The following is a 26,220-nucleotide window of genomic DNA, read 5'->3' as shown; positions in this document are numbered from 1 at the left end:
AAAACCTAAAAACATTAGATATAATTTTAAAAAAGAAAAATTCGGATACCAAAACAAAACAAAAGTAATAATTTAGATAATAAACATATAGTTTACCCTAAAGTTTAAAGAGTTTTTTCTCTTTATTTAAACATAATATTATAAGTTGTAAAGTCGTGTTATTCTAGCATAAAATATAAAGATAAAACCATCAACTCTACAATAAAAGTAAATGTCTTTCTGCTATGATTGTCAAATACTTACTAAAGTGGTCAAAATTCAATTGAGTGACAAATTTTAAAGGTAATTGATTAAGCAATAATATATTTATAAACTGTTGTTTGGTTTTATATTTAATTTTAGTATATTTAGTACAATATCACTCATTGACACATTCCGAGATTTGAATTAGTGACGTGTTTTATTATGATTATATAATAGTTATATCTTCGATACCATTTAAAATTGTATTTTTTATTATTTACTTTAATTTTATTTTTAATTTTCTATTTATTATTTTATAGAAATGTGAGAACCATTATGTACATTTGATTTTATCATTTATATTTTTAAAATAAATAAATAATAGAAAAAAATTATATATAAAATTAAATCGGTTAAAAAGATTTAACATCGATTTTAACCTCGATTAATATTAAATTCTGGTTCCGTCCTTAATCCTAAGCTCGATCGATTAATATTTAGTTTAGTATTTATATTTTAATCATATTTGTCACGTGTGGTATTATTATGAAGCAATAATTAGGAAAGAAAGGTGCATCCTCGTATCTTTCTCTGCCAGTTCATAATACAAGAACCATGCTTGCCTTAAAAGTTGGTCCATGGCATGGACAGCTCAACCCCATTATAAAAACTTTATTTTCATAAAGATTTCTCGACCGTTGATAAAAAAATTTAAATACTGAAATTTATTTATTTATATTCAAATATTCGACGAGTTCGTTTTAATAAATAGTTCGATATTATTTAAGTAAAATTTTGGATTCAGATCTTCATATATGTAAAAAAAATTCGTTAGAAGATTAACCCACCGAAGTCATATAAGTTGTGGTGGAACTTAGTAATAGAGTTTGTGGGTCAATTTAAAACTTTGAAAAGTTTGGATATTTAAATTAAAAATTTTAAAAATATTGAAGGGTTCAATTTACATTGTTTTAAAAAAAAGTTGGAGTTTAACTAAATTTTTTGAAAACTTGAGAGACTTAATGGGATTTTTTTAATTATAGAAGGATTTAATTTAATTTTTTCAAAATTTTGGAGGGTCATGGCCCCTACACGGCCTCATGTAATTCCGCCTATGCAAGAGGCGTAGATCGATCCGAATTAGTCAGAACGAAACCTTGGAATTAATATAACAAAAAAATAATACGACCCTTCATTTTAAGGGATTTTCTTTAAATATTAAATTTATAAAAATATTAATTTTTAATTGACTTGATGAGATAAACTGTTTTTTTTCTTCAAAACAAATAATAAATTTAAATGATAATTTTGTGAATAAAAAATGATCAATATGATTATTAAATAAAAAATCATCATATAAAATAAGAAGAAAAGAGAATATCAAATCAAATAAAATAAAATATAATTTATTTTATTTTATTGTGTTTATTATATGGGGCATAAAACTTTTCAACTTGTGGGTATAATTCAAAGATTGGGACAATGCCAAGGACAGGCAACCTTACATTTTTAATAAAATATTATTGCATATATTTATAAGGTAATATGTTCATGAATCACTAACATCATATTAAGTTTAACTAATAATTATAAAACAATTATTCCACATATAATTGAGAAAATATACCTTTGTTATATTATTAATATTTTAATTTTTTTGTTACAAAAAAGTTTAGGTCATATGTGGCTCGAGTTTAGAGCCAATACATACTTAAGACTCAATTGTGATTTACATAGGAATTTACATATTGTCCGCCAAGAATATCGGTAGTAGGATTCGAACTTGATCTTACAAGTTCAAATTCCTGAATCCCAACCACTTATACCAACACCCGTTCACTTGAAAAGTTATATTATGTTTATATTGTTCAAAATTGGTCAATTCTTATTATTCTATCATATCTTATATTGTATAAAGTTTTGGTGTGTGAGAATCTCGCGGTATCTTTTCTTGGGTTAAATATATATTTAGCCCCTAAAGTTGGACAATTTTCTTACGTCAGTCACTAGAGAATTTTATTTTTATAAAAAATTAGAATATAAGTCAAAATGATCATTTGATAAAATTGGGGGCTAATTTTGACATTATACCAATTTTTTTAGCATTTGTTATAAATTTTTTTGTGTAAATTACGTCTTTAGTACATAAACTATCAGTTTTGATCTATTTTAGTACCTAAACTTTTAATTTTCTTAAAACCATACATAAAGTTTAGTTTTTGTTTCATTTTAGTACATGTTCAATATTTGACGTTAGAATTTGATTTTTTTTAAAGTTTAGGTGCTAAAACGGGTCAAAACTAATTTTTTTAGTACATAAACTATCAATTTTGGTCTACTTTAGTTCCTAAACTTTTATTTTTTTTAAACCATACACAAAATTTAGTTTTTGTTTCATTTTAGTATCCATTCAAAATTTGACGTTAAATTTTGATTTTTTTTAAAGTTTAGGTACTAAAACGGGTCAAAATTGATAATTTAGGTACTAAACGTATTACGTTTTTAATGGTGTGCACTAAAATTAAATAGATAGTTTAAAAAATTGAAAACTTAGGTACTAAAATGGACTAAAACAGATAGTTTAAGTCATAAATGTTTAGTTTACTATATATTTTTTAATAATTTATTGTAATTTTTTATTATTAAACTAAGGTGATTACAAAGTTGTATTTGTTCTAAATACTCTCAACCAGTTGACAATGAATGCTCAATCACCTTATTACCCAACAACGATTCTTTTAACCATTGATGTAAATTCGTTCGTGCTAATTCATTGTAAATTTTAACTTTAATTCATTGAGTATTTAATATTTTTTAATATATTTTAATGAGAAATAAAGTTTAAATCTAAGCATGGAGCTCATTTAAATCAATATTAATGGTTAAATTAAAATACTTATACGTGTATTGTTTTTATTATCTATAATAAAAAAAAATTATTGAAGGGTTTAGTTGAACCTTCACGGAGTTTCCTTAGATTATTGTCAATTTACGTGGAATAAATTAACTAATAGCCACATTGAAATATGCCACCCTACCACCAATGATCATGACATCACATCAATACTCCGACTATTAAAAATTACACAAATGATCACTCGACTATCTAATATGATCCAAACTCGTCCTTTTTCGTTACAAGATTAACGGTAATCTGAGTTGGATTTAACATGCTGACTAAGATATGATGCAATATAAAAAGACTATCATATCTCAGACAATATATTGACATCCAACTCAAAATGCTGCCAATTTTTTAATGGAAAATGATGAGTTTGGAATATACTAAATAATCGGGTGATCATTTTGTAACTTTTAATAGTCGGAGACTCAACAAAGAAACATCCTAGTCGAAGGACAATTTTGTAACTTTTAATAGTTAAGGGACTCAACAAAGCATCATCATATAATCAAAGGACTATTTGTGTATTTTACCCCAACATAATTGAGTCGAATTAAATTAAATTAAATTGTTTTAGAAAATTATTATATACTGAATATTTACATGTTGAATGAGATATGATAAAACTGATCTTATAATCTAAAAAAAGCTAGCATATCTCAATCAACAGGTTAACATCCAGCTCAGACTGCTATAAATTTTTTAATGGAAAATGATGAGTTTGGAATATACTAAATAATTGAGTGACAATTTTATAACTTTTAATAGTCGGGACTCAACAAAGCAACATCCTAATCGAATGACCATTTTATAACTTTCAATAGTCAAAGGACTCAACAAAGTATCACCCTATAATCAAAGGACTACTTGTGTATTTTACCCTAATATAATTGAGTCAAATTAAAAATCATTTACACATATTTTGTTCAATGTATAATTATAAAATTTAACTGCAATTCAAAAAATTAAATAATTTTTAAAATAGGAATTTCAAATATGAACACGGAAAATTTATAAAATTACGATACTGCCACCAGCACCGACGTAACAAAGTACCGAACCAAACGGCACAAATGATAATAATTTCGTTCACCACCGATCTTTTCATTGCTCCTCTTCCTCTATTATTTCTGTCTTTTCTTGAGAACCAAAAGAAACCCATTTGAGCTCTCTCCTTTTGCTTCCATCTCCCCCAGATCTTACAGATTCTCATTAGGCCAGAATTCAGGAATTTCTCGAACCTTTTGATCTAAACCAAGGGGGGGAAAAGAAGAAGAACCGGCTTGTTTCGCGTGGTTTTGGTGATTAAAAGTGGGTCTAGGTGTGGGGTTGAATGCGGTTGGATTTCTCTTCCTAGCCTGCTCTTTTTGTTTGGTTACGGAGAAAATTCTGTGTTCCTGTTTCTGGGTCTTTGGGCTTTTTTAGTGAAACGAGATCTAGAGGGAAGAAAGAAGAGATCTTTTTGGGGTGTTTTCTTAAATTGGGTTGAAGGAAAGATGCAACAAAATCAGTTGAAGAAGGTTTGTTTCCTTTTTCTTTTTTCCTTTCGGGGTGTGTAATTTGTTATTTATTTTAAAAAAACTAAAGCTTTTGAATTTTAGGAATTTTAAGATCTTTGTTTTATCGACATGGAAATTTTGAGGTTGTTCTGCTTTTCTTGATATCTTGTTGGAAGGGATTCTGCTTAGGTTTTATCGATTTTAAGCTGATCATTTGGTGTTCTATTGAAAGTTAAATTAAGAAAGTTTTATCATTTATTTTGCAGAAAGTAAGGTCTGGTTGAGTTTTTCTTTTAATTGTTTTTTTGGTGAAAATTTGTTGTGAAAGGAAATAAATTGAGAATTTCCTTTTTGAAATATTAGGTTTTGGCTTTAATTTTCTCTGAGATTGAACAGAGACATAGATTTGGAACTGAAGAGAGCTTAGAAAAGCTCAGATTTGAGTTCACATTTTCTGTAATGAAGGACCTAATTGTAAAAAAAAGAAAAAAAGGAACCTTGATTTGTACTCAAGTTTCAGGTTATTCAATCAACTTAAAATTTCTAAAATGTTAAAATTTAGTTATGCATTTGTAGCTTTAATGGTGTTTGAGATGGATGATCATGGTTATCAGAATGTTGGATTTCATTGCATTACATGGAGTGCTTAATGATGGAAACGATCATTGAATATTATTCTGTTTGCACATATTCGGCTTCGTATAAGCACTGTGTTCCCTCTTTTATAGTATGATAGAGATCGGTACCGATATTGTTGGATTGTTTTCAATCTGCTAGTTTTTTATTGAGTTATGGTGAAATCATGCCTGGTTCTGATCTAGTTTGTCGTCCATTTTTCAGGAGCTAAAAGAGATGGACTTTTTTACTGAATACGGGGACGCTAACAGGTACAAAATTCTTGAAGTCATTGGTAAGGGAAGCTATGGAGTAGTTTGTGCAGCGCTCGACACACACACCGGAGAGAAAGTGGCGATAAAGAAAATACAGGATGTATTCGAGCACATGTCCGATGCAATTAGGATTTTGCGTGAAGTAAAGCTTCTTAGACTTCTTAGACATCCGGACATAGTTGAAATTAAACGTATAATGTTGCCACCATCAAAGAGGGAGTTCAAAGACTTGTTTGTAGTTCTTGAGCTCATGGAGTCAGATCTTCACCAAGTCATCAAAGCTAACGATGACTTAACACGAGAACATCACCAGTTTTTCCTTTACCAAATGCTCCGTGCAATGAAATATATGCATACGGGTAAAGTACTTTTGGCTTGATAGTTGCAAGATTTTATATTGATTGCGGTTGTAAGAGTGCATATTTATACTGATTTCTAAGTTATTGGTTTCAGCCAATGTGTACCATCGTGACCTTAAACCGAAGAATATACTGGCTAACGCAAATTGCAAGCTTAAAGTTTGTGACTTTGGGCTAGCAAGAGTTGCTTTTAGTGACACCCCAACGACAGTCTTCTGGACGGTATGCAGTTCTCTTTTTTCATGCCATCATTCTTTCTTCTACTCAAAGAAGAGCGGATATGCATACTTATATGTACTTATGCATATATATTGTTTTCTGATTCCCCTAGCAGGATTATGTTGCTACACGATGGTATAGAGCTCCAGAGCTTTGTGGATCTTTCTTTTCCAAGGTAGGGCTTTTCCATCTTGTGTGGCCTTTAGTTTAATACGGTGAAGCCTGATATATTGGTGGAGATTTGTTATTTAGCATCTTCTAGTTCACTTACGAGTTCAATCATTGAGATACCATGTCTTGTTTAGGTCATGACTCACTTAGAAAATCAGCTTGTTTTCTTTTGTCTATAAAGAATACTCGAGCTCTTTTTAGTAAACATGAATGCCTGGATTAAAATAATTGTTGTTCAGGGAGGGTTATGTCTGTTTCTCTGCAGTTCCTTTACGGGTGTGTGGATTTTAAATTTTAATCATTTAAGTCTTAAGTTTTTGTCGGAAACTTTTTGCAGTACACACCAGCTATTGATATTTGGGGCATTGGCTGTATCTTCGCCGAGGTATTGATCGGGAAGCCCCTATTTCCTGGAAAAAGTGTCGTTCATCAGTTGGAATTGATAACTGATCTTGTAGGGACACCTTCACCAGAAACAATTTCCGGGGTACGACATCTTGCTTTTTCTCCATTTTGTTGTGTGCATGTGTGTGTGTTTTAGTGCGAATTGGTGATTTTGGTTCACATAAGTGCAGGTTCGAAATGACAAAGCGAGAAAATACTTGTCTGAAATGCGGAAAAAACGTCCTGTGCTGTTTTCACAAAAATTTCCAAATGCAGATCCGTTAGCTGTACGGTTATTGCAGAGGCTGTTAGCATTCGATCCCAAGGACAGGCCAACCGCCGAGGAGGTGGGTTTATCTTATTTTTTTCCGGTCAATAGTAAACAGAACGTTCTTTTTGTTTCATTTCATCACGCTGAAACTTTCTGTATTAATGCAATAGGCTTTAGCCGATCCTTACTTCAAAGGCTTGGCTAAAATCGAGAGGGAACCTTCTTGTCAACCAATCTCGAAAATAGAGTTCGAGTTTGAGAGGCGACGGGTGACAAAGGAGGACATCAGAGAATTAATTTACAGGGAGGCACTAGAATATCATCCTCAGCTGCTCAAAGACTATCTAAATGGACATGAAGGAGCCAATTTTCTTTATCCTAGGTTCGAATACTTTCTAATTATGTAACACATTAACCGATTTGTATCTTGTATTTCCGCTTGATTATAACATAATTTAGTTGTTACAGCCCTGTCTGTCAATTCAAAAAGCAGTTCGCATATCTTGAGGAAAACGGTGGTAAAAGTGTGCCAGTTTTCCCTCCGGAGAGGAAGCATGTGTCCCTCCCAAGGTATTACATGTTCCCGACTACTCGGTTTCTCCGGTTGAATGATATATGGACTCGAAAGAAAATCGCACCTTTTCTCCTCCTCAGCGAGATGCAATTTTACAACTTCAATTCTGTTTATTTCAGGCCTACGGTTCACTCGGATTCTACCCCTGCAAATACACAGCCAACTTCGGTTTCGTGTGAGAATCGAAAAGATACAGAAGCTGATTCCAAAAAAGTAGGGAATGCGATTACTGGTCCTAGGCCAACACGGCCTCCTCCCAGGGTGCCATCAGGTATGAATGAGTGATTTAGGTATGTTGTTATATTCGGTTTCCTTTTGTTGTTTCACCATTTAATCAAGGAGTTCATCCTCCTTTCTGTACAGCGAAGCCTGGGAGAGTTGTCGGATCGGTCGTACCGTACGATGATGGGGAAAACCTTAAAGACGGTAACGAGGCTAAGAACTTCTACAGAAACGCAGTATTTCCTCCACAGAATTTCTCCCCGCATTGTTTCCACATAAATGAAGAGAAACCAGGAATACAGACCGACAAGAATCCGCAAGCCAAACCGCAACCGCAGTTTAGCACGGCGGGAAAACCTGCCATGGGGACAGCTTTCGATAAAAACAGCAACCTCTATCACCGAACTCAGGCCAAGACCGAGCAAAGACTACCCATCGATGCAACACTCCTGAAGGCACAAACCCAGTTCGGTGCAGCCATCGCCGTAGCGGCTCACCGGAATGTAGGGACGGTTCAATACGGATAAACACAAACGGGATCTGTATCATCCGATCGGTCTAGTTAGCTCGAGGGTTCTTTTGTGAAGGGGGGAGGGTCTCTGGGGTTTGCTAGTTAGTTTCCCGTTTATCTAATTTATGTCCTGTAATTAGCATGTGTTGTATCATTGAATTTCTATCAGTGGAATAAAATTGTTTCCTTTTTAGTAGGAATATGAACATTCAGGCTCGAAGATGAAATGAAAGATAATGTCAAAGTTAATCTAAATATTTACTAGAATAATCATTTTAGTCCATATTTTTCCGAAGCATTTGAACCCTAACAATTCAATTTTTGATTAAAATGATTCATGTTGATTGAAAATCGTTAGTTAACTAACATTTAACACATCATTGATGTGATTTTTTCACATGTCGTCAATTACTTATGTGTTTAATGTCATATTATTATTTAAATGATGTGATATATGACACATCATTAATTTAACACATGAAAATATCACGTCAGCAATATAGATTTATGATTAGTCAGTTAACAACAGTTGCCATCTAACATAAATTATTTTGATCGAAAATTAAAATATCAAAATAAAGGGTAAAGTATACAAATAGTCCTCTAATTATAGGATGTTGTTTAGTTGAGTTATATAACTATTAAAAATTACAAAATGGTCCTCTAACTATATAGCATTGCATTGTTAAGTCCCTCAACTATTAAAAGTTTTAAAATGGCCACTCGACTATTCATTATGCTCCAAACTCGTTTTTTTCGTTAAAAATTGATGGCAGTCTGAGTTGGATCTTAACCTACTGACTAATATATGATAAAATCTGATCTCATAATCTCAAACGACTATCATATCTCAATCAACATGTTAACGTACACCTCAGACAACCGATAATATTTTAATAGAAAAGGACGAATTTGGAACTTAATGAATAGTCAACGACTATTTTGTAACTTTTAACAGTCGTGGAACTCAAGTACTCAACAAAGCAATGACCTATAATCGATGGATCATTTTGTAACTTTTAATAGTAAAGGGACTTCAAAAAATAATATCCTATAATTGAAGGACCATTTGTGTACTTTATCTTGAAATAAAATGTTTCAAAAAATTAAAATGATCACTAATTAAGCATTAGGATTAATTTTAGCATTATGCCATTCGATAATAAAATTAATAAATTTTCTTAGCTTCCAATGATATTAAAGGGGATAATACAAAACCCCTAGCATGTCTCGTGAATAATTCCAAAACGGTGCAATTGTATTTCCCAACGGCTAAAACACCATTGAAAACTTGCAGTCAATAGGTCACTTCCCCTAACCAGCGGTGGTCCTCATGTGACAACTCACGTACCATCATCTAAATTCCTATATTCATATCATATAAATTTTAGGGTAAAGTACACAAATGGTCCCCCAATTATAGGATAATATTTTATTAAGTTCTTCAACTATTAAAAACTATAAAACGGTCATTCGACTATAAGGTGTTGCTTTGTTGAGTCCCTCAACTATTAAAAGTTATAAAATAGTTACATGATTATTCATATGTTCTAAATTTGTTCTTTTTCATTAGAAAATGACGATTGTTTGAGTTAGACGTTAACATATTGAACAGGCATGTCCCAAATGATATAGAGGTCTTGTATTACTTTTTAAAATGAGGCTTCTAAAATATTTTTTTTGAGAACTAAACGAAAAATATATTTTTTCTTCGAACGAAAATGTCATTAGGGCACAAATATAATACATAGACGTCCTAAATGACATTTATGGGTGAGGCTCCTAAATTTTGGGACCTTGTGACGGATCACATGTTACACTTATCATTGGACAGACATAATATTAACTGTGACATGATAGTTTTTTGAGATTCTGAAATCAAATTTTATTATATCTCAGTCATCAGGTTAGCGTCTAGCTCAAATTATCGTCAATTTTAACAGAAAAAGAGGAGTTTGGAACATATAAATAATAGGATGACCATTTTATAACTTTTAATAGTAAGAGAATTCAACAAAGTAACGTCCTATAATCAAATGATCACTTTATGACTTTTAATAGTTGAAGACTCAACAAAACAGTACCTTATAATCGATATATTATTTATGTAATTTACCCTAAATTTTAATACATTCCTATTTTTATTCGTATTCATATTACTTTTTGGTATCTTCCACCGTACATGCATATATGTTTCATGACCTTTTTCCTTCTTCCCGTGTGATTCCAAGACGACAATCGATGGAAGCTTTATGGAGTTTGGAGGAGAAATGGAAACTCACGACACAAGAAGATGTGATCGTCGTCGTTTGTGCTGCTTCCGCCATTGTCGGGCTTTGCGCAGCCGCGGTTCTGAAAAAAAAGGCTCGGAAGAAGCCGGTGGAGGACGGAGACGCGGTGTCGGAACGTTCGACGAATGCGAAATGGTGTGAGCCGAGTTGTTGTTGGGTTTCGAAGAGGGTGATGTGGAGTGGGGCTAAACAGTGGGAGGAGAGGAAGTCGCCGTTGCTGGGATTGGAAGAGTACGGCGGCGGTGTGGGGTGGATGAGCCAGAACTCAGAGTCGCCAGTGTGGCAACGATCGATACTCATGGGGGAAAATGCGAGCTGCCGCGGTTTAGCGAACTGTTTTTGTACGATGAAAGAGGGCAGTTGCTTGATGATTCCATTGAGAGAAGTTCCAACCAGGGAGATTATCACCAGGTGATTTCATTAGTTCTTTGTAACACCCTCAATCCGTACCCGACCCGGATACGAGTCCGAGATGTCACATTGACTTTTTAAAACAATTTTCTTACAGAATAATAAAACATTTAAACTGATATTAAGAAAAATACAATAATATACTATCAAATTAAGCTTCATTATAAAAATTTAAGTCAAAACGTATTTATGAATAATACTATATGGTATGAATAGTACCGTGAACAGTAATGAACAATACCATGAACAGTGCATCGATGCATTGCTACAGTGCACCGATGCACTAAAATTTCGAAGCAAAATTGCGCATCGATGCACTGCTACAGTGACTTTCGTAAAACGTTCATAAAACTCGTAAAAATTTAATCGTTTATTACTATACATTTACATTTACATAAATACGTTTAAAACATTACAAAACTTGATCAGAGCATAAATACTTAATTTACCAACTTTGTTTACATGCCAACCTATTTTCACATAATAAGACATACTATTTAATCTACTTCTGATCTGACCTTCAAGTGGAGTTATGTTGTTTTGCTGAGCTTATAATGGATCTCTCTGCTTTTCGGTACCTACGTGTAAAACACTTACACGCTAAGTCATAGACTTAGTGAGGCATAACATATAATAATAATAATAATGCATTTCATATACATATGAAAATATCATCACTTATTCAATCATGTCATATATAATTCCATGTAAATAATAATAATAACATGATAACATGTAATAATGCAAACACTTTTTATACCTTTTGTAAGCTCATGTACATTACTGAGAACTTAAGGTATTTGAGTACATTGAGGTTGTGCACCACTATGCTGTCACCACAGCTCGTATAAATGTCTCGAATGACCTATCCAAAGGTCATAAAGAACCTCGGCAACTGTCCATAGGTCCCGAAGAACCTAGGTAAATTGTCTATATGTTCCTTAGAACATAGGTAATCCTGTCCATATGTCCCGAAAGACATACGTAAACCCTCGACTCTTGGCATGCCAACTATACCTATATCTCTCGTATCATATACTATGGGCATTCATTTTTATGTTTCATATGCTCATGTACTCATGTCATTTCTCTTGTGATCACATATACTTTTCCTTCTGTCACATACCATATGTATGTGTAAACATCTATGCCATTTCATATAACATATAATACATATTCATGTAAGCATGTATATCATGTCACATATAATATACTATATCCATTTTCATATATTCATGCACATATAATAATCACAAATCAAATAACAATTTAGGAGTCACTTCTTACCATAGTAACTCCATCACTGGCTCATAGCAAGTCAATGTTCGTTCAATAATATAAGTACAATTAAAATGACACTCACCTTAATCCTTCGATTGTTCCGGAATTCGTTTAGGCTCTGTATCTACATAAATATAATTTTCAAGATGATTATCAGGAGCCTAAACTTTATACTTCGATGCTATTAACTTAAACGAATTTAATAAACTCATATTCCTAATTTCGTTTAGGAGTGTACCGATGCACTATGGATTCATCAGTACCCAAATTAGGTTCGAAATTCTCATGCATCGATGCACCCCTTAATGCATCGATGCACATTCAAATTTGGTCTTAGTGCATCGGTGCCCATTCATAATGCATCGATGCACATGCCAATAATAAACTGGTTTAACCCAAAAATTCCATAACTTTTCATTAAATTTCCTCATATAAAACTCCTTTCATACCACTAAACTCAACTACAACCATTTTAACTAACTTTTATCATTCCAACACTTTATAATCTCTCATATCTCATTCAAATTCTTAAAACTAAGAATCATACCAAAATTTCCATGTAATCCAAACTTATTTCTAACACTTATAGCTTATTATTCATACCTATGACAAGTCAAATTCAACTTCTAAATCCATTTATACATCCTTATTCAAAATTTCACTTATCCACTTCCTATCTTTAATCCTTTATAACTTACAAATCTTTGAGTTTCTAAGTCCCTTTTTCCTTCCATCGTGTTTCCTAAAGCTTCATGAATCAAAACCATGCTTGAATTTGAAGGATTAATCGAAAGAAAATCAACTCACCTTGGCTTGGGTTTCACGTTGGAGAGGAAAAAGATGAAGAAGGAAGAGTACCTAAATTATGATTCACAGGGTTTATAAAATACCCACTATCATTATTTTATTCCTTTCTTTGTTCAATGACCCTTTTGCCCCTTTCATTCTCTTTCATTTATTAATTCATCCTACACCAAATACTTCAATTAAATCTTTAAATTTCTCAATTTATCTAATTTGGTCATTGAAATTTTAAATTTACACACTTTGGTCACTAACTCGGTATTGAGGATGTTACATTCTTCCTTGTTTTTTTAATCAGCATCAAAAGTTACAAAATTACAAAAATATTGCTCGATTATTCATTACGTTCTAAATTCATATTTTCTTCGTTAAAATATTAACGGTCGTCTAAGTTGGGCGTTAATATGTTAATTGAACTATAATAATCGTTTCAGATTATAACATCAGATTTTATCATATCTCAATCACCACATTCACAATTTTTAATGGAAAATAACGATTTTGTGACATAGTGAGTAGTCAGATGACCATTTTATAACTTTTAATAGTCAATTAACTCAACAAAAGGACGCCCTACAATCGAGAGATCATTTTTTTAATAATCGGGTACTCAATATCGCAACCTTGGTAATGTTCTTGTAGGGGAAATCCAGTGCAGTGGTGAGAACAACACTAAGGGACCTCTAGTTTTTCTACTCAACTAAAAGTTTTTCCAGGAATGTAATTGAAGCTGTTTTTTTTTTTACAAATTATTCTATTAGATCTTATATTTCGAAACATAATTCCGATTACGAGAATCTTTGAACGATCATCTCTCTTTTTAATTCGGACTTTGCTTTCATCCTGAAAAGATAAGTACTTTGGGATACATGTAGCTTAATTTGAACATCAATTTATTATTGGATTAATATAAAAATAAATATTCAAATTTTATCTCGAAATACGTTTAGTGTCTTAAATAATTTTTCATTAAAAGTAGGTGTATAACGTTTTCTCAGTTATACTTTTAGATGCATACAATTTATTTTTAATTTTTTTAATAATAAAAATATTATTTTTAATTAAAAATAAATTTTTTTAATTAATTTATAAAAAAAACCTCAATTTTTCACTAAAATTATATAAAAAAAAGCCCCAAAAAAAATTAAAATCTCTCATTTCAACCCCATTGTCAACTATCGTCGACCATCTTCGGCCACCATCGTCATCGCCAAACGGTCACCCACCCGTCACTACCCACCCATTGATTAATCGTCGTCCTTACCGTCACCCAAAATCCCTAAATCTAAAATCTCCAATATACAAATCCTTGATCCCCAATTTCAATTTTTTAACCCAAATGGTCGCCGACCATCATCGTCGCCGTTGAACGGATGTGTTTTGATCGGAATAGCATGGTGGTTCAAATGGTGGCGGCGGTGTGGCTTACAGACATCGGAATCGGTGAAGAACGACGACAGAGGCTTAAGATCTGACGAATCTTTGAACACTCTTCCAAGACAAATGATGACATATTACGACAAAAGACCAACAAGGATTTGATCAGGGGTCGACATCGATGACGGTGACAATCACTGCTGGTCGGCCGACAACTTTTGCAAGGGGAAAGGGGAGGGGAGTTGCACGGGGTTTCTGTTTTGAATTGTGGGGTTTTTTTTACAATTTTTTTAAAATAAATTTTCAAAATTCCAGAATGTGACATGTGTCACTTAGCGGAGATATTTAACAACAGTTAATGTTAGGACACCCAAAGATATAAAGCTTAAAACTTTACATACTTATTTTTAGCGAATTTTTTTTAAACATTAAAATGTATTTTGACACAAATTTTGGAGACATTTTTGTATTAAACCTTTATTATTTAATCATTTTAAGCATATTGTATATCGTTTTAAAAGTCTCATAGAGGAGAATAGAAAATCATAATTTCATTATTCAAATCTTCAACTTTTACCAATAAATAATAGGGTGAAGTACACAAATGATTCCCAACTATAGGATGTTGTTTTGTTGAGTTCCCGATTATTAAATGTTATGAAATTGTCCCTTAACTATGGGTCATTGCTTTATTGAGTCTCTGACTATTAAAAGTTATGAAATAATCACCTGATTATTCATATGTTATAAAGTCATCATTTTTTATTAAAAAATAGAGACAGTCTGAGTTTGATGTTAGCCTACTTAATGTGATATGATAAAATATGATCCTAAAATCTCTATTATATCTCAATCAACAAGTTAACGTTCAACTCAGACTGTCATAAGTTTTTTTAACGAAAATAGAAGAGTTTTGAACATATGAATAGTCGATGTGATCATTTTATAATTTTTAATATTCAAAAGACCCAACAAAGTAACATCCTATAATTGAGGATTATTTTATAACTTTTAATAATCGAAAGACTCAATAAAGTAGCGTCCTATACTCGAGATACCATTTGTATACTTTACACTAAATAATATACCTCATGGTCCAAAACAATCTATTATTTTCCAACTATCATTAACCCTTCATTTTTCTTGGTGTATTCATTCATGTCCAACACATGTTCGAACATTCGTATTTCAACACATATCCAATCATTGACACAAACCCGGACTGCCGGCGAACAAATTTGTCCGGACGAAGAATCGGAACATGCTCCGAACAATACGGTGAACGAGATCGGACATCAAGATTCCGGTCACAACAGCGAAAAACCTTCCGAGAAAAAGCAAGAGTCACGAATGTGACACCATGAGTGGTCCTCTGCATTCTTCAATACACTTTGCTTTATAATGGAAGTACAACGCGAGTTGTAGAATCCCCAACACAGTTCCGACCCCATTCGGAACCTGAAAAACAAAGAGACGATGTTACCTCACAGAACCAACAACTTTTAAATCGAAAATAAGTTGTTGTCGTCGTCTTCGATGAGGCTTATGTAGACAAAGGCATCGAAGTTAAAGACGCCGTATAGGAAGAACGAGGTGCTCATCAAGAACGTCGAGAGGGAGAGATAGAACGGCATGAACTCGACACTCTTCGTTCGAATAACTAAATTCTGGGAACAAATATCATGTCATTAGAAGCTTAAGAAATCCCGAAAACAATTGAAATTCGAATGTATGAAAGGCGTGTTTGATCGAACGACTCACGATTATGAACAATGGGGAAGCGAACATCGATATGAGAGAAGCACAACTTAATAAACCGACGAAGCACCTTCGTGTTCCTCGGTCAGCTATTTGTAAGCTCCCGGCAACTATGATCGCCATAAGGCCAAAAACTGCAAGTAGCAATCCGAGCATCCTGATCTGCCCATCGACACGCAGAATGTGAGTATCAGTGGAAACCAACACCTACTTTACCCGAATTTCTTGTTTTTCTTTGTCGAAACTCGAAACCGTTTTGTAATTCGAAAAAGAGTTCAAATTAACATAACAAGTGCATTCAAGTTCCAATTACCTTGTAATCATTCTAAACTAATCGAAAAAGAGTTTAAATTAGATAATAACCTTTTTCTCTCTATTGGCATATACGATGAAGACGACAATGTAGGTTATTTGAAAAACCGAACCGATCGAGTTAACCATCATAACCGGCACATTGTCATAAGATATCAATGGTGTTCCATACCAGGTGCAGATCAAGCAGTTCAAGAGAGCATATACACAAGGCAACCCAGAAAAGCTCTCGGTGGACTTGTTTCTCACAATTCTTTTAAACGTGGGTCTGAAAAGTTAAAAAAAAAAAAAGCAGGGACCGGAACTAATTAGAGGATAATTCTTACAGCTTGGATTAAAAGTACTTGGAAAGTAGAACATACATGGGGGAAACGAACAGCCCGAAAGCAAATATGTTCCCTGTAATAAGCAAGGACCGAGATCAGATTGAAGAATCAAAGGAACACCAGACGAATACTTGACTAGTGGGACACTTTCAATTAGGGGTAAATAAATTCAACATACGATGAATTGTTCGTGAATCGTTCATATAATATTTGTTTATGTTTACTTATTAAGTTAAATAAATGAGTATGAATAAAACTTCTAATGTTCATTTAATAAATGAACGAACACGAACAATTGTTTTAGTTTAAATTATATTCACGAACAAACTCATTTATAAGTTTATTTATCGACTCGTTTACTTGGTTCTTTAACTTATGTTTTTTTACTTTTTAAATAGGCTTATATAACAAATAAATACATAAAATATATCATCTTTTTCATTTAAGTACCTAAAGTATTTCTTGGTCAAAATAAGTACCTAAAGTTATCTTTTTTTTTTTTTGTCAAAACATGTACCTAAAATATTCAAATATTTTCATCTAAGTACCTAAAGTATTCTTTAATTAATGTCACTTGTCAACTTTTTTAGAACTTAAATAAGAAAGTTTGAATAGTTTAGGTACCTATTTTGACATAAAAGACCTATTTTGATTAAAAAAAATATAACTTTAGATATTTATTTTGAACAAAAAATGCTTTAAGTACTTAAATGAAGAAGAGCTTATACTTTTGGTACTTGTTTGTGATATAAGTCTTTTAAATATTTGTGAATGTAGAAACTAAATCAAATATAAAGTGAAGTTTAAAGTTCAAACTATGCAATATAATGAGTTTAAGGACTAATGGCATAAATTCACCATTTTTCTTTGACTTTTAGAATAGATTACTGGTTGTCTAGAGGAGTCATATAAACGAATATTTTAAGTAATAAATATGTTGATAAAACCTTAAAAAAAATAAACGAAAATCTTTAAAAATAAATAACCGAACACATTATTAAAAATTAAAATAGATAGATCGAACACGAACACCTTAAAAAACAAATAAATAATTCATAATCTTATTAGTATCATTCGCACCCTACTTTCAACTCAATCAGAGAAATGAAGAACTTTGTAATCAGATCAGTTCATCTTCAAGAATGGAGTGATGGGTAATTTTGAATGCAATCAAACAAACAAGAAAACTTAACAAAAATTGTAATCAGATCAGCGTTCTAATGGAAATAAGTCGGCTTCACAAGAACAAGAAAAAGAAGATGAAAGCTATATTACCAGCGATGCCGGCTGCATCCCTGCAAATTGTGAAGGTGTCGTCCCGAATGGAAAGAAACATGAACGAGGAAATTTTCTTGCCGACAGAAAGTTGATGAAAGAGAAAACAGAGAATCAGACCGAAATTTTCAAACAAAAGAGTGATTTGTCTCAGGAGAAAGAAACAAGCTTCCATGTCCTTTTACAGATATGTTTAAGACAATTCTGTCTAGCTCATTTTCCTTTCGTTTTCGTGGGAGTTTATGGTTCGAAAGTTTTCTGAAATTTTGCAAAAATAAAAGGGAAAATTACACTATTTCTTTCTGAACTTTACTTTCTCTTCTATTTTCCTCACTCAACTTTCAATTTGATCAATTTACTCATTGAACTTTACAATGGGATGGTTGGATTTTTTTCTCAACCGTTTTCTCTCTAACAACTGATGACGTGGATTTTTTTATTTAATATAAAATAATTAAAAAAATAAAATAAAAACAAAAGGTGGTTGGATTTCACCGTCGACAACTGTAGGTGGTGGCCTTTCAGTCCTAAAATGGGATGAGTCGCTTCTCCTCGGCACCTTGAGTCCGAATACGACCTCCATTTTGTCAGAACTTGCTCCGAATTCCATGAATTTGAGTTTGCAACTGAAGAAACTGAAACATTTCAGTCCAAATTCATGGGTTTTGGGACATTTTTAGGTTAAATAACCACCAAATTCGGACTTAGGGGGTCGAGATGAATCGACCCATGAAATTTAGGACGGAATGGACACCATCTACGGCGATCGAAGGTGGCCGAAATGATAATGACATGGTGGCCGACAGAGAGAAAATGAAGAAGAGAAGGAAAAATGGTAAATTATACCATGAGTCAGTGAACTCTACTCTCTCTCATATTTTACTCATCGAAACAATGTCGTTTTGGAGTATATTTGAGTTTTTCAAAACGACGTCATTTTGATGCATGTGCCATATCATAACTGCGTTAAATAGTTAATGACAAAGTAAGCAAAATGATTCAATCTGTAAAGTTCAATGAGCAAATTGATCAAATTGAAAGATGGGTGAGGAAAATAAGAGAGAGAGTAAAGTTAATTGAGAAATAGTATAATTTACCCAAAATAAAATAATAAAAAATAGTAAAGAAATCGTGTCTGACACATACTTCATGTGCCACCACTGAATGCCAATTATGGTATAAACCACTTATCCTTGTGCAGTTTATCAGTATAATATAAGGGTAAACTATATCATTATCGTTGAATTTTAGATTATATCTCGTTTATAACATTAAATTTTGACTTAATATATTTTTAGTGCCTAAACTATAACTCAAAATACGATTTGGTGTCTAAAGAATTTTTTGCTAACAATAGGTGTCTGTCATTTTCTCCGTTACACTTTTAAGTGTCTACTATTATAATTTTATATTTTTAATAATAAAAATATTGTTTTTTAAAAAATAAAAAAATATCATACTCCCCTTGACGTCGTCCCTCTCCCTCCTACTCCCATCCCCCCACCTTTGACGGTGAAGGGTTACCACCGATCGAATTTTGTTCAGAGCAAGATGAGGAACTCAACGGTGGTGACTGTGTAACGTACGGAAGGTTGTAGCTATTGAAATTGTCGGAAAATATCATCGAAAAACCTAAAAATTTGACAACCCTTCGCGATATCGGCGCAATTTCACTATAGGTGGGGGATTGGGTTTTGATCACGACGGCGAGACGGTTTTGATGGTGTCAACAGTGACAACCTCAAATCGAGAGTGGTCGATCGATGACAAAAGATGTTAAATTTGGGGATTTTTTTAGTTTTTTTAATTATAATATTGTGGAAAAAATATTTTTTGAACATTTATATGCGTGACATGTGTCGGATAACGACTAAATTTAATGGCTGTTACGATCCATACACCTAAAAGTGTAACGTTGGAAACGTTAGGAACCTATTGTTACCAAAAAAATTCTTTAAGCACCAAATCATATTTTGAGATATAGTTTAGGCACTGAAAAGTGTATTAAGCCTTAAACTTTTGATGTTTCAATTATAGTATTTAACTTTAGTTTTGACTTTAATTATAATATTGTGTCGTTAAAATTCAAACAATGTAATGATATGGACGAAACGATATTGTTTTTGTGTGGCTATTGTAGTCTAAAATGACGTCGTTTTACACATTGAACTATAGGGATATTTTGATTTTACGACTAAACTTTTAAACGAATCACTTTTTGCATTGAAATCTTCTAGCCTCCACAGGTAGTGAATCATTGCTCATCACCGGTATTCATTCATGACAAAATTCATACCAAACATTCATATTTCACTTATCTTTCTTCTCATTAGCTTTGTTTTTCATAAAATCCACCCAAAATCGACGATTACAAATTAGGAATTTAATCACACCATTAACAGAAAAGTACCTAATTGAATAAAAGACAGAGTTGATTGTTGCATTACACATAAATACCAAAATCAAATATGTAAAATTATAGGGTAAACTACACATTTAGTACTTAAACTATTAGTTTCAGTTCATTTTAATACTTAAATTTTTAATTTTTTCAAAACCATACCTATTTTTTAGTTTTCATTTCATTTTAAAATTTAACACGTTTGGTACCTAAACTATCAATTTTGGTCCAATTTAATACCTAAACTTTCAATCTTTTCAAAACTTAACATTAAATTTTGAACGGGATACTAAATGAAACAAAAACTAAACTTTGGTATGATTTTGAACAAAAGTAAAAGTTTAATTACTGAAACGGATTAAGACTGATAGTTTAAATACTAAATATGTAATTTAGCCAAAATTGTATATACCCTTGTTTAATCTGTAATTATCACTATTCTACTTTCAACGCAAGTTACGGGTTTCTTTTGGCTTTTTGCTGTATATTTTATTTGGCACGTGTTCTTTTTTAACTTTCAGACAGAAAATGGTGAGCTGGCAGGTCCCACCCAGCTGTTAATCTTATACTCTACATTATCAATATATCAATAAATATGGTGTAACGAAAAATAACCTAATTTAAGGTTGAAAAAAAAATGCGATCGAAAATATTATAAAAATTATAAATTTTTTAAATTGAATGTAACATAAAATCTTAACTTTTTGTGAATATTTTTCGGTTGAAAATCTTTCTTATAATATTTTTGTTTGACAATCGATAATGTTATCTTATATTTAATATTTTCGGTTTAATAAAAAATGTTAAAAAATTAATATTTTAAGTTGCGTCTAATCGAAAATATAATAATTTTATTAATATTTTTGGTTGTGTCTATTTTTTATCGTTCTTTAACCTTAAATTAGATTGTCGTGGGAAGAACTACTACCTTTATAATTGTATATTTAACCATTTTAAAACTTCATCTGATGATAGTTTTAGATTAACATTTCTAATTATTTATTTGATATAAACACTCTCATCGTTAAATATATGAAATTATTTAAATCATGGCCGTTGATTGAAATTGAAAATAATTAGAATGTGTTCTTTGTTGCATATCACTATTTTTTTAAAGAAATTTCACCATTCATCCAAAAATTTATATACCATAATTAATTATCAATTACTCTAATAAGATTAGGTGTTAAATTCATTAAGTAACGCCCATAAATCAGAGTCGGTGTCGTAAGTAGAACAAACTGAATTGTGATGAACAATCTTATAATAAATTTTTATAATACAAAAATTGATATTATTTGACTGATAAATCATATATTAAATAATGTTAGGATTTATGAAGCTCGATCGATCAATCGAAATATGCCAAGAGGGGGTGAATTGAATTTTTGAAAATTTAGGGAGTAAGGAGAGAAATGATAGACAATTTGCACAATGATTTATAATAGTTCAACTTCCTCAATAAAGTCTACATCCACTATCTAAGCTTCTTACTTAGGATTTTTCAACAAATCCACTAATTTGTTCTTTATTTTTCAAGGATCAAGAGTAACATTTACAACTCCCTAGTTTTTCATTTAGCTAAACTAGAATCAAAATCCCTTAACAAAAAAAAATGGTTGTCCCTTGTTCTCATATGTAATGGGGTAAGGGGGAGGTAAGATAGTAGGCTGCCCCCAACACTAGGTTGAGAGCAGCTTCCGTGAGAGACCTCCAAATTATGAAATGCCCTCCATGGGACTCGATCCCACGACCTCAAAGTTAAGAACCTTGTGCTCTACCAACTGAGTTGGATGGTCATTTTCCAAAATTCCTTAACAAAGGATAAGAAATGTGTAAACAAGAAGACCTTTCTAGGTAGGTGTTTACAAAGATTTAGCTCACAAGAACAAAACCTAAGGTTTATACAATTGAACTTTTCTCTTGTGTTTAATTGCTTGGATAGATGTTATTAACCTTCTTCAAGTGTCTTGAACTTGTTTTTATATATTTGAATGAATTACTAGCCATTTCTAGCCGTTTGGTAAGGTTTGGAGCCATCGGAAGACTTTCTGCAGTTTCGAAACTTTGGGGAAAGTTTCGAAACTCTTCGAAAGAGCCACTGGAAAAATTTGACCGTTGGAGCCAAAGTATCGAAACTTAAGAAAAGTTTCGAAACTCTTGAGATAGTTTCGAAACTCTTGAAAAGTATCGAAACTTTTTAGGAAACTATCTTGGAAAGTTTCGAAACTTATGGTCAAAACACTCGTTTTAAGTTTTTGATTGGACTTTAAATTATTTTGAAGAAAACTTTGAATAAATTCAATTTAATCCAAAAACATTTTGTCCTTATTTGTTATATCAAAATATTTGTACTACAAATGATTATTTTAAAAACATTTAATAGATAATTATTTGAAATGATTTTAATATAACAGAAGTGTAGATTTTAATTTAACTCAAAAAATTGCAAGGGCTAAACTATTGTGTAACCTAGAAGGTCAATTTTAGCCTAATACTATAGGCGGACTAATTATTTAGTTAAATCCGACATAAAATAATTTATTTAGGGATTTACGATATTTATTATAGTAGTTTGAAACTCATCATATCGACGTGTCGAGTTTTAATAAAAATATTGACATGACAAGTTTGAATAAAAAAATTTATTTGAGAAAATTTATCACCTCAACGTGATGAGTTCTTTGAACACCGTAACAAATTTTTGTTGATCTCAAAATAATTTTTTTTATGATCTATTGGACTAATTAATAAGACTGTTTGTCCTATTGGGCCAAAAATAAAAACCACCTAGGAGGGCTACTGCTTCGTCCTTCGCTTCAAATTTCTCTCTTTTATATCTAATCTCTGGAATTAGTTAGCGATTGTTAATTCTGGATTCTTGCTGATTTCTCCTCAACTCGTAAGTTCATATTTTCTCATTTTTTCAGTGTTATTTGATGGACGATCAATTGTGATCCTTGATCGTGTTCGTTAGCTAATTTGATGATTTTAGATTAATTGAGATCGTTTTCTGATATGGGTATTTCTCAGTTTTCTAAGGTCTGTTCTTAAATGTGAGAAAATTCCATGTATTTGGATTGGATTGCTTTTTTATCTGTTACTTATGGCTGCACTTATTTGCTTGTTAATTGGATCTGGATCTCTTTTCCTATATATATATATATATATATATATGGATAAACTACACCAGATACACAGAACTTTAGGGGTTGTATCATTTATACCTTTGAACTTCGATTTTGCCAATTATAGCTCTAAATTTTGATTTTTATTTCAATTATACCACTGGGCCATCCTTAAAGTCGGATCAAGCCGATGCCGTTTCGGTGAGGTGTCTACATAGGCAGTCGTCTTCCATGTTCGTTAATGATTTAACAGTTCAATGGTATAATTGAAACAAAAATCAAAAGTTCAAAAGATAAAACACCTAAAGTTCAGTAGTGTATGATGTAGTTACCCTATATATATGTATATATGATGGAATTGGATCTGATAACTAAGATGGTTTCATAAACTTTTGGATCGTTTTCTTCTTCTTTGTTCCTTGAACTTTGATTGCTGATATTGAATTGAAAGAGATGACTGAAATAAATTCAGACCAAAACAAATCTGATATATATTTACACACTTATGTATGTATGTTGTGTATTGTAATGTGATTTGATTGCACTGATGATATTAGCCAGCCACCTATGCTCTTTGTTGCTCTTTATCTGGTTTTGGATTTGCACATGTATCATGTTTATTTTATGTTTGGTCATAGTTTCTGGGTTTATATTTTTGTGTATTTGTTTATGCGAGTTGGTGCTGATTTTTATTATAACTTTCCATAGCTCTGAAAGTAGGCTGTGTATTTCTTTTTTGTAGAATTAAATATGGCTTCTTTTACGCCCAAGAATATCCTGATAACTGGGGCTGCTGGGTTTATTGCATCTCATGTTGCCAATCGGCTCGTTCGGAACTACCCGGACTACAAGATTGTTGTACTCGATAAGCTTGATTACTGCTCGAACCTTAAAAATCTAATTCCTTCAAAGTCATCCCCGAACTTCAAGTTTGTGAAGGGGGACATTGAAAGCGCTGATCTCGTTAACTATCTGCTTATCACCGAGTCTATTGACACGATAATGCACTTTGCGGCGCAAACTCATGTTGATAATTCATTTGGGAACAGTTTTGAGTTTACGAAGAACAATATTTATGGCACTCATGTCCTGCTTGAAGCCTGCAAAGTCACTGGTCAGATCAGGAGGTTCATTCATGTCAGCACCGATGAGGTTTACGGGGAGACGGATGAGGATGCTGTTGTTGGAAACCATGAGGCTTCCCAACTTCTCCCGACAAATCCGTATTCGGCAACAAAAGCCGGTGCTGAAATGCTTGTTATGGCATATGGCAGGTCGTATGGATTACCAGTTATTACGACCCGTGGAAACAATGTTTATGGTCCCAATCAGTTCCCGGAAAAACTAATTCCCAAGTTTATCCTATTGGCAATGAGGGGGAAGGTCCTTCCAATTCACGGGGATGGTTCTAACGTGAGGAGTTATTTATACTGCGAGGATGTCGCCGAGGCATTCGAGGTCATTCTTCACAAGGGTGAAGTTGGCCATATTTATAATATCGGCACGAAGAAGGAAAGGAGAGTGATTGATGTAGCCACCGATATATGCAAGCTTTTCTCGATGGATCCTGAGACGAGCATCAAGTTTGTCGAAAACAGACCATTCAATGACCAGAGGTATTTTCTTGATGATCAGAGATTGAAAAAATTGGGATGGTGTGAGCGAACTGTATGGGAAGACGGGTTGAAGAAGACCATAGAATGGTACACCCAAAACCCTGATTGGTGGGGTGATGTGAGTGGTGCTCTGCTACCGCACCCGAGAATGTTGGTGATGCCTGGTGGTAGACACTTCGATTCCGAGGAAGTAAAAGAGACATCATATGCAAGCGGTCCTAATCAGACTACTTAACAAAATAATATCTTATAGTCGGAAGATCATTTGTATATTTTACGACAGTAAAAGGCCATATTTAATGATTAGAGGAATGATTGTTGTCGTTAGAGATTATGGATTCAATAACCAATTACTGCAAGATATTTGAACGTTCATTTTTAAGTAGATGAGAATCTTTAGAATAAATGTTATCACTTATTGTCGGTATTAGCTGCGGGATTATTTGTACCATTTTCATAAGGTTTATATAACAAATAAGTACATAGAGTATATTATCTTTTTATTATCTTTTTTATTAAGTACTTAAAGTATTTTTTATCAAAATAAATATCTAAAGTTATCTTTTTGGTCAAAATAGATACTTAAAATATTTAATTTTTTTATCTAAGTACCTAAAGTATTCTTTAATTGATGTCACATGTCAACTCTTTTAGAACTTAGATGAAAAAGTTTGAATAGTTTAGGTACTTATTTTGATAAAAAAGATAACTTTAGGTATTTATTTTGATTAAAAAATAATTTAGACACTTAAATGAAAAAATGGGTATACTTTAAATACTTATTTGTGATATAAGCCATTTCATAATGTATAGGGTTAGTTTGCTTATTTTTAATCAAAAGAGAGTAAAATACAATATGATATATTGTATAGGGACTTGTATGCTACTTTTACCCAAACTCTAGGGGTTTGTTTATTATTTCCCCCAAAACACACTAGTGTCTCATAGCAATTGACCCACCCAAATTCTCATTCGGATTTTGACCCAAATTCTCCCCCATAATCCAAAGTCCAAACCCCGATCCGCTCTCTCCTGGATTTTTGTCTGTTATAAAC

At 32.4% G+C, this 26,220-nt stretch overlaps 4 protein-coding genes across 4 annotated transcripts; 3 read left to right on the top strand and 1 right to left on the bottom strand.

Moving 5' to 3' along the window:
* The first annotated feature begins 4,199 nt into the window (after positions 1-4,199).
* Positions 4,200-8,381, top strand: LOC120178742 (mitogen-activated protein kinase 19-like). Its single transcript, XM_039184543.1, has 10 exons — positions 4,200-4,605; positions 5,425-5,833; positions 5,928-6,055; positions 6,168-6,227; positions 6,561-6,710; positions 6,799-6,954; positions 7,049-7,260; positions 7,347-7,448; positions 7,572-7,723; positions 7,816-8,381. The coding sequence occupies exons 1-10, from the start codon at positions 4,582-4,584 to the stop codon at positions 8,199-8,201; spliced, it is 1,779 nt and encodes a 592-aa protein (XP_039040474.1). The 5' UTR covers positions 4,200-4,581; the 3' UTR covers positions 8,202-8,381.
* A 2,041-nt stretch (positions 8,382-10,422) lies between these two features.
* On the top strand, positions 10,423-13,659 carry LOC120178714. The gene is made up of 3 exons (XM_039184504.1): positions 10,423-10,613; positions 10,670-10,887; positions 13,615-13,659. Exons 1-3 carry the CDS (start codon positions 10,427-10,429, stop codon positions 13,657-13,659), a joined length of 450 nt encoding a protein of 149 aa, XP_039040435.1. The 5' UTR covers positions 10,423-10,426.
* Positions 13,660-15,413: 1,754 nt separating this feature from the next.
* LOC120178746 (bidirectional sugar transporter SWEET2-like) lies at positions 15,414-18,217 on the bottom strand. Its single transcript, XM_039184548.1, has 4 exons — positions 18,021-18,217; positions 16,782-16,818; positions 16,471-16,687; positions 15,414-16,241 (listed from the first exon to the last, which is right to left on the bottom strand). The coding sequence occupies exons 1-4, from the start codon at positions 18,193-18,195 to the stop codon at positions 16,218-16,220; spliced, it is 453 nt and encodes a 150-aa protein (XP_039040479.1). The 5' UTR covers positions 18,196-18,217; the 3' UTR covers positions 15,414-16,217.
* A 5,021-nt stretch (positions 18,218-23,238) lies between these two features.
* On the top strand, positions 23,239-25,495 carry LOC120178701 (trifunctional UDP-glucose 4,6-dehydratase/UDP-4-keto-6-deoxy-D-glucose 3,5-epimerase/UDP-4-keto-L-rhamnose-reductase RHM1-like). The gene is made up of 2 exons (XM_039184492.1): positions 23,239-23,323; positions 24,292-25,495. The coding sequence occupies exon 2, from the start codon at positions 24,300-24,302 to the stop codon at positions 25,398-25,400; it is 1,101 nt and encodes a 366-aa protein (XP_039040423.1). The 5' UTR covers positions 23,239-23,323; positions 24,292-24,299; the 3' UTR covers positions 25,401-25,495.
* The last annotated feature ends 725 nt before the right edge of the window (positions 25,496-26,220 follow it).

The sequence above is a fragment of the Hibiscus syriacus genome, unplaced genomic scaffold (genome assembly GCF_006381635.1).
Source record: "Hibiscus syriacus cultivar Baekdansim isolate YM2019G1 unplaced genomic scaffold, ASM638163v2 tig00112370_pilon, whole genome shotgun sequence".
Classification (NCBI taxonomy): domain Eukaryota; kingdom Viridiplantae; phylum Streptophyta; class Magnoliopsida; order Malvales; family Malvaceae; genus Hibiscus; species Hibiscus syriacus.
This window is presented reverse-complemented; position numbering and strand designations above follow the sequence as displayed.

Coding starts and splice junctions, on each gene's coding strand:
- LOC120178742 (XM_039184543.1), top strand. CDS start 4,582: ATGCAACAAAATCAGTTGAAGAAG. Junction 5,834..5,927: donor AATGAAATATATGCATACGG/GTAAAGTACTTT, acceptor TATTGGTTTCAG/CCAATGTGTACCATCGTGAC. Junction 6,711..6,798: donor CACCAGAAACAATTTCCGGG/GTACGACATCTT, acceptor ACATAAGTGCAG/GTTCGAAATGACAAAGCGAG.
- LOC120178714 (XM_039184504.1), top strand. CDS start 10,427: ATGGAAGCTTTATGGAGTTTGGAGGAGAAATGGAAACTCACGACACAA. Junction 10,614..10,669: donor TTCGACGAATGCGAAATGGT/GTGAGCCGAGTT, acceptor GGGGCTAAACAG/TGGGAGGAGAGGAAGTCGCC. Junction 10,888..13,614: donor ACCAGGGAGATTATCACCAG/GTGATTTCATTA, acceptor ATGTTCTTGTAG/GGGAAATCCAGTGCAGTGGT.
- LOC120178746 (XM_039184548.1), bottom strand. CDS start 18,195: ATGGAAGCTTGTTTCTTTCTCCTGAGACAAATCACTCTTTTGTTTGAA. Junction 16,819..18,020: donor GGATGCAGCCGGCATCGCTG/GTAATATAGCTT, acceptor TGCTTATTACAG/GGAACATATTTGCTTTCGGG. Junction 16,242..16,470: donor ATGCCAATAGAGAGAAAAAG/GTTATTATCTAA, acceptor TGCTACTTGCAG/TTTTTGGCCTTATGGCGATC.
- LOC120178701 (XM_039184492.1), top strand. CDS start 24,300: ATGGCTTCTTTTACGCCCAAGAATATCCTGATAACTGGGGCTGCTGGG.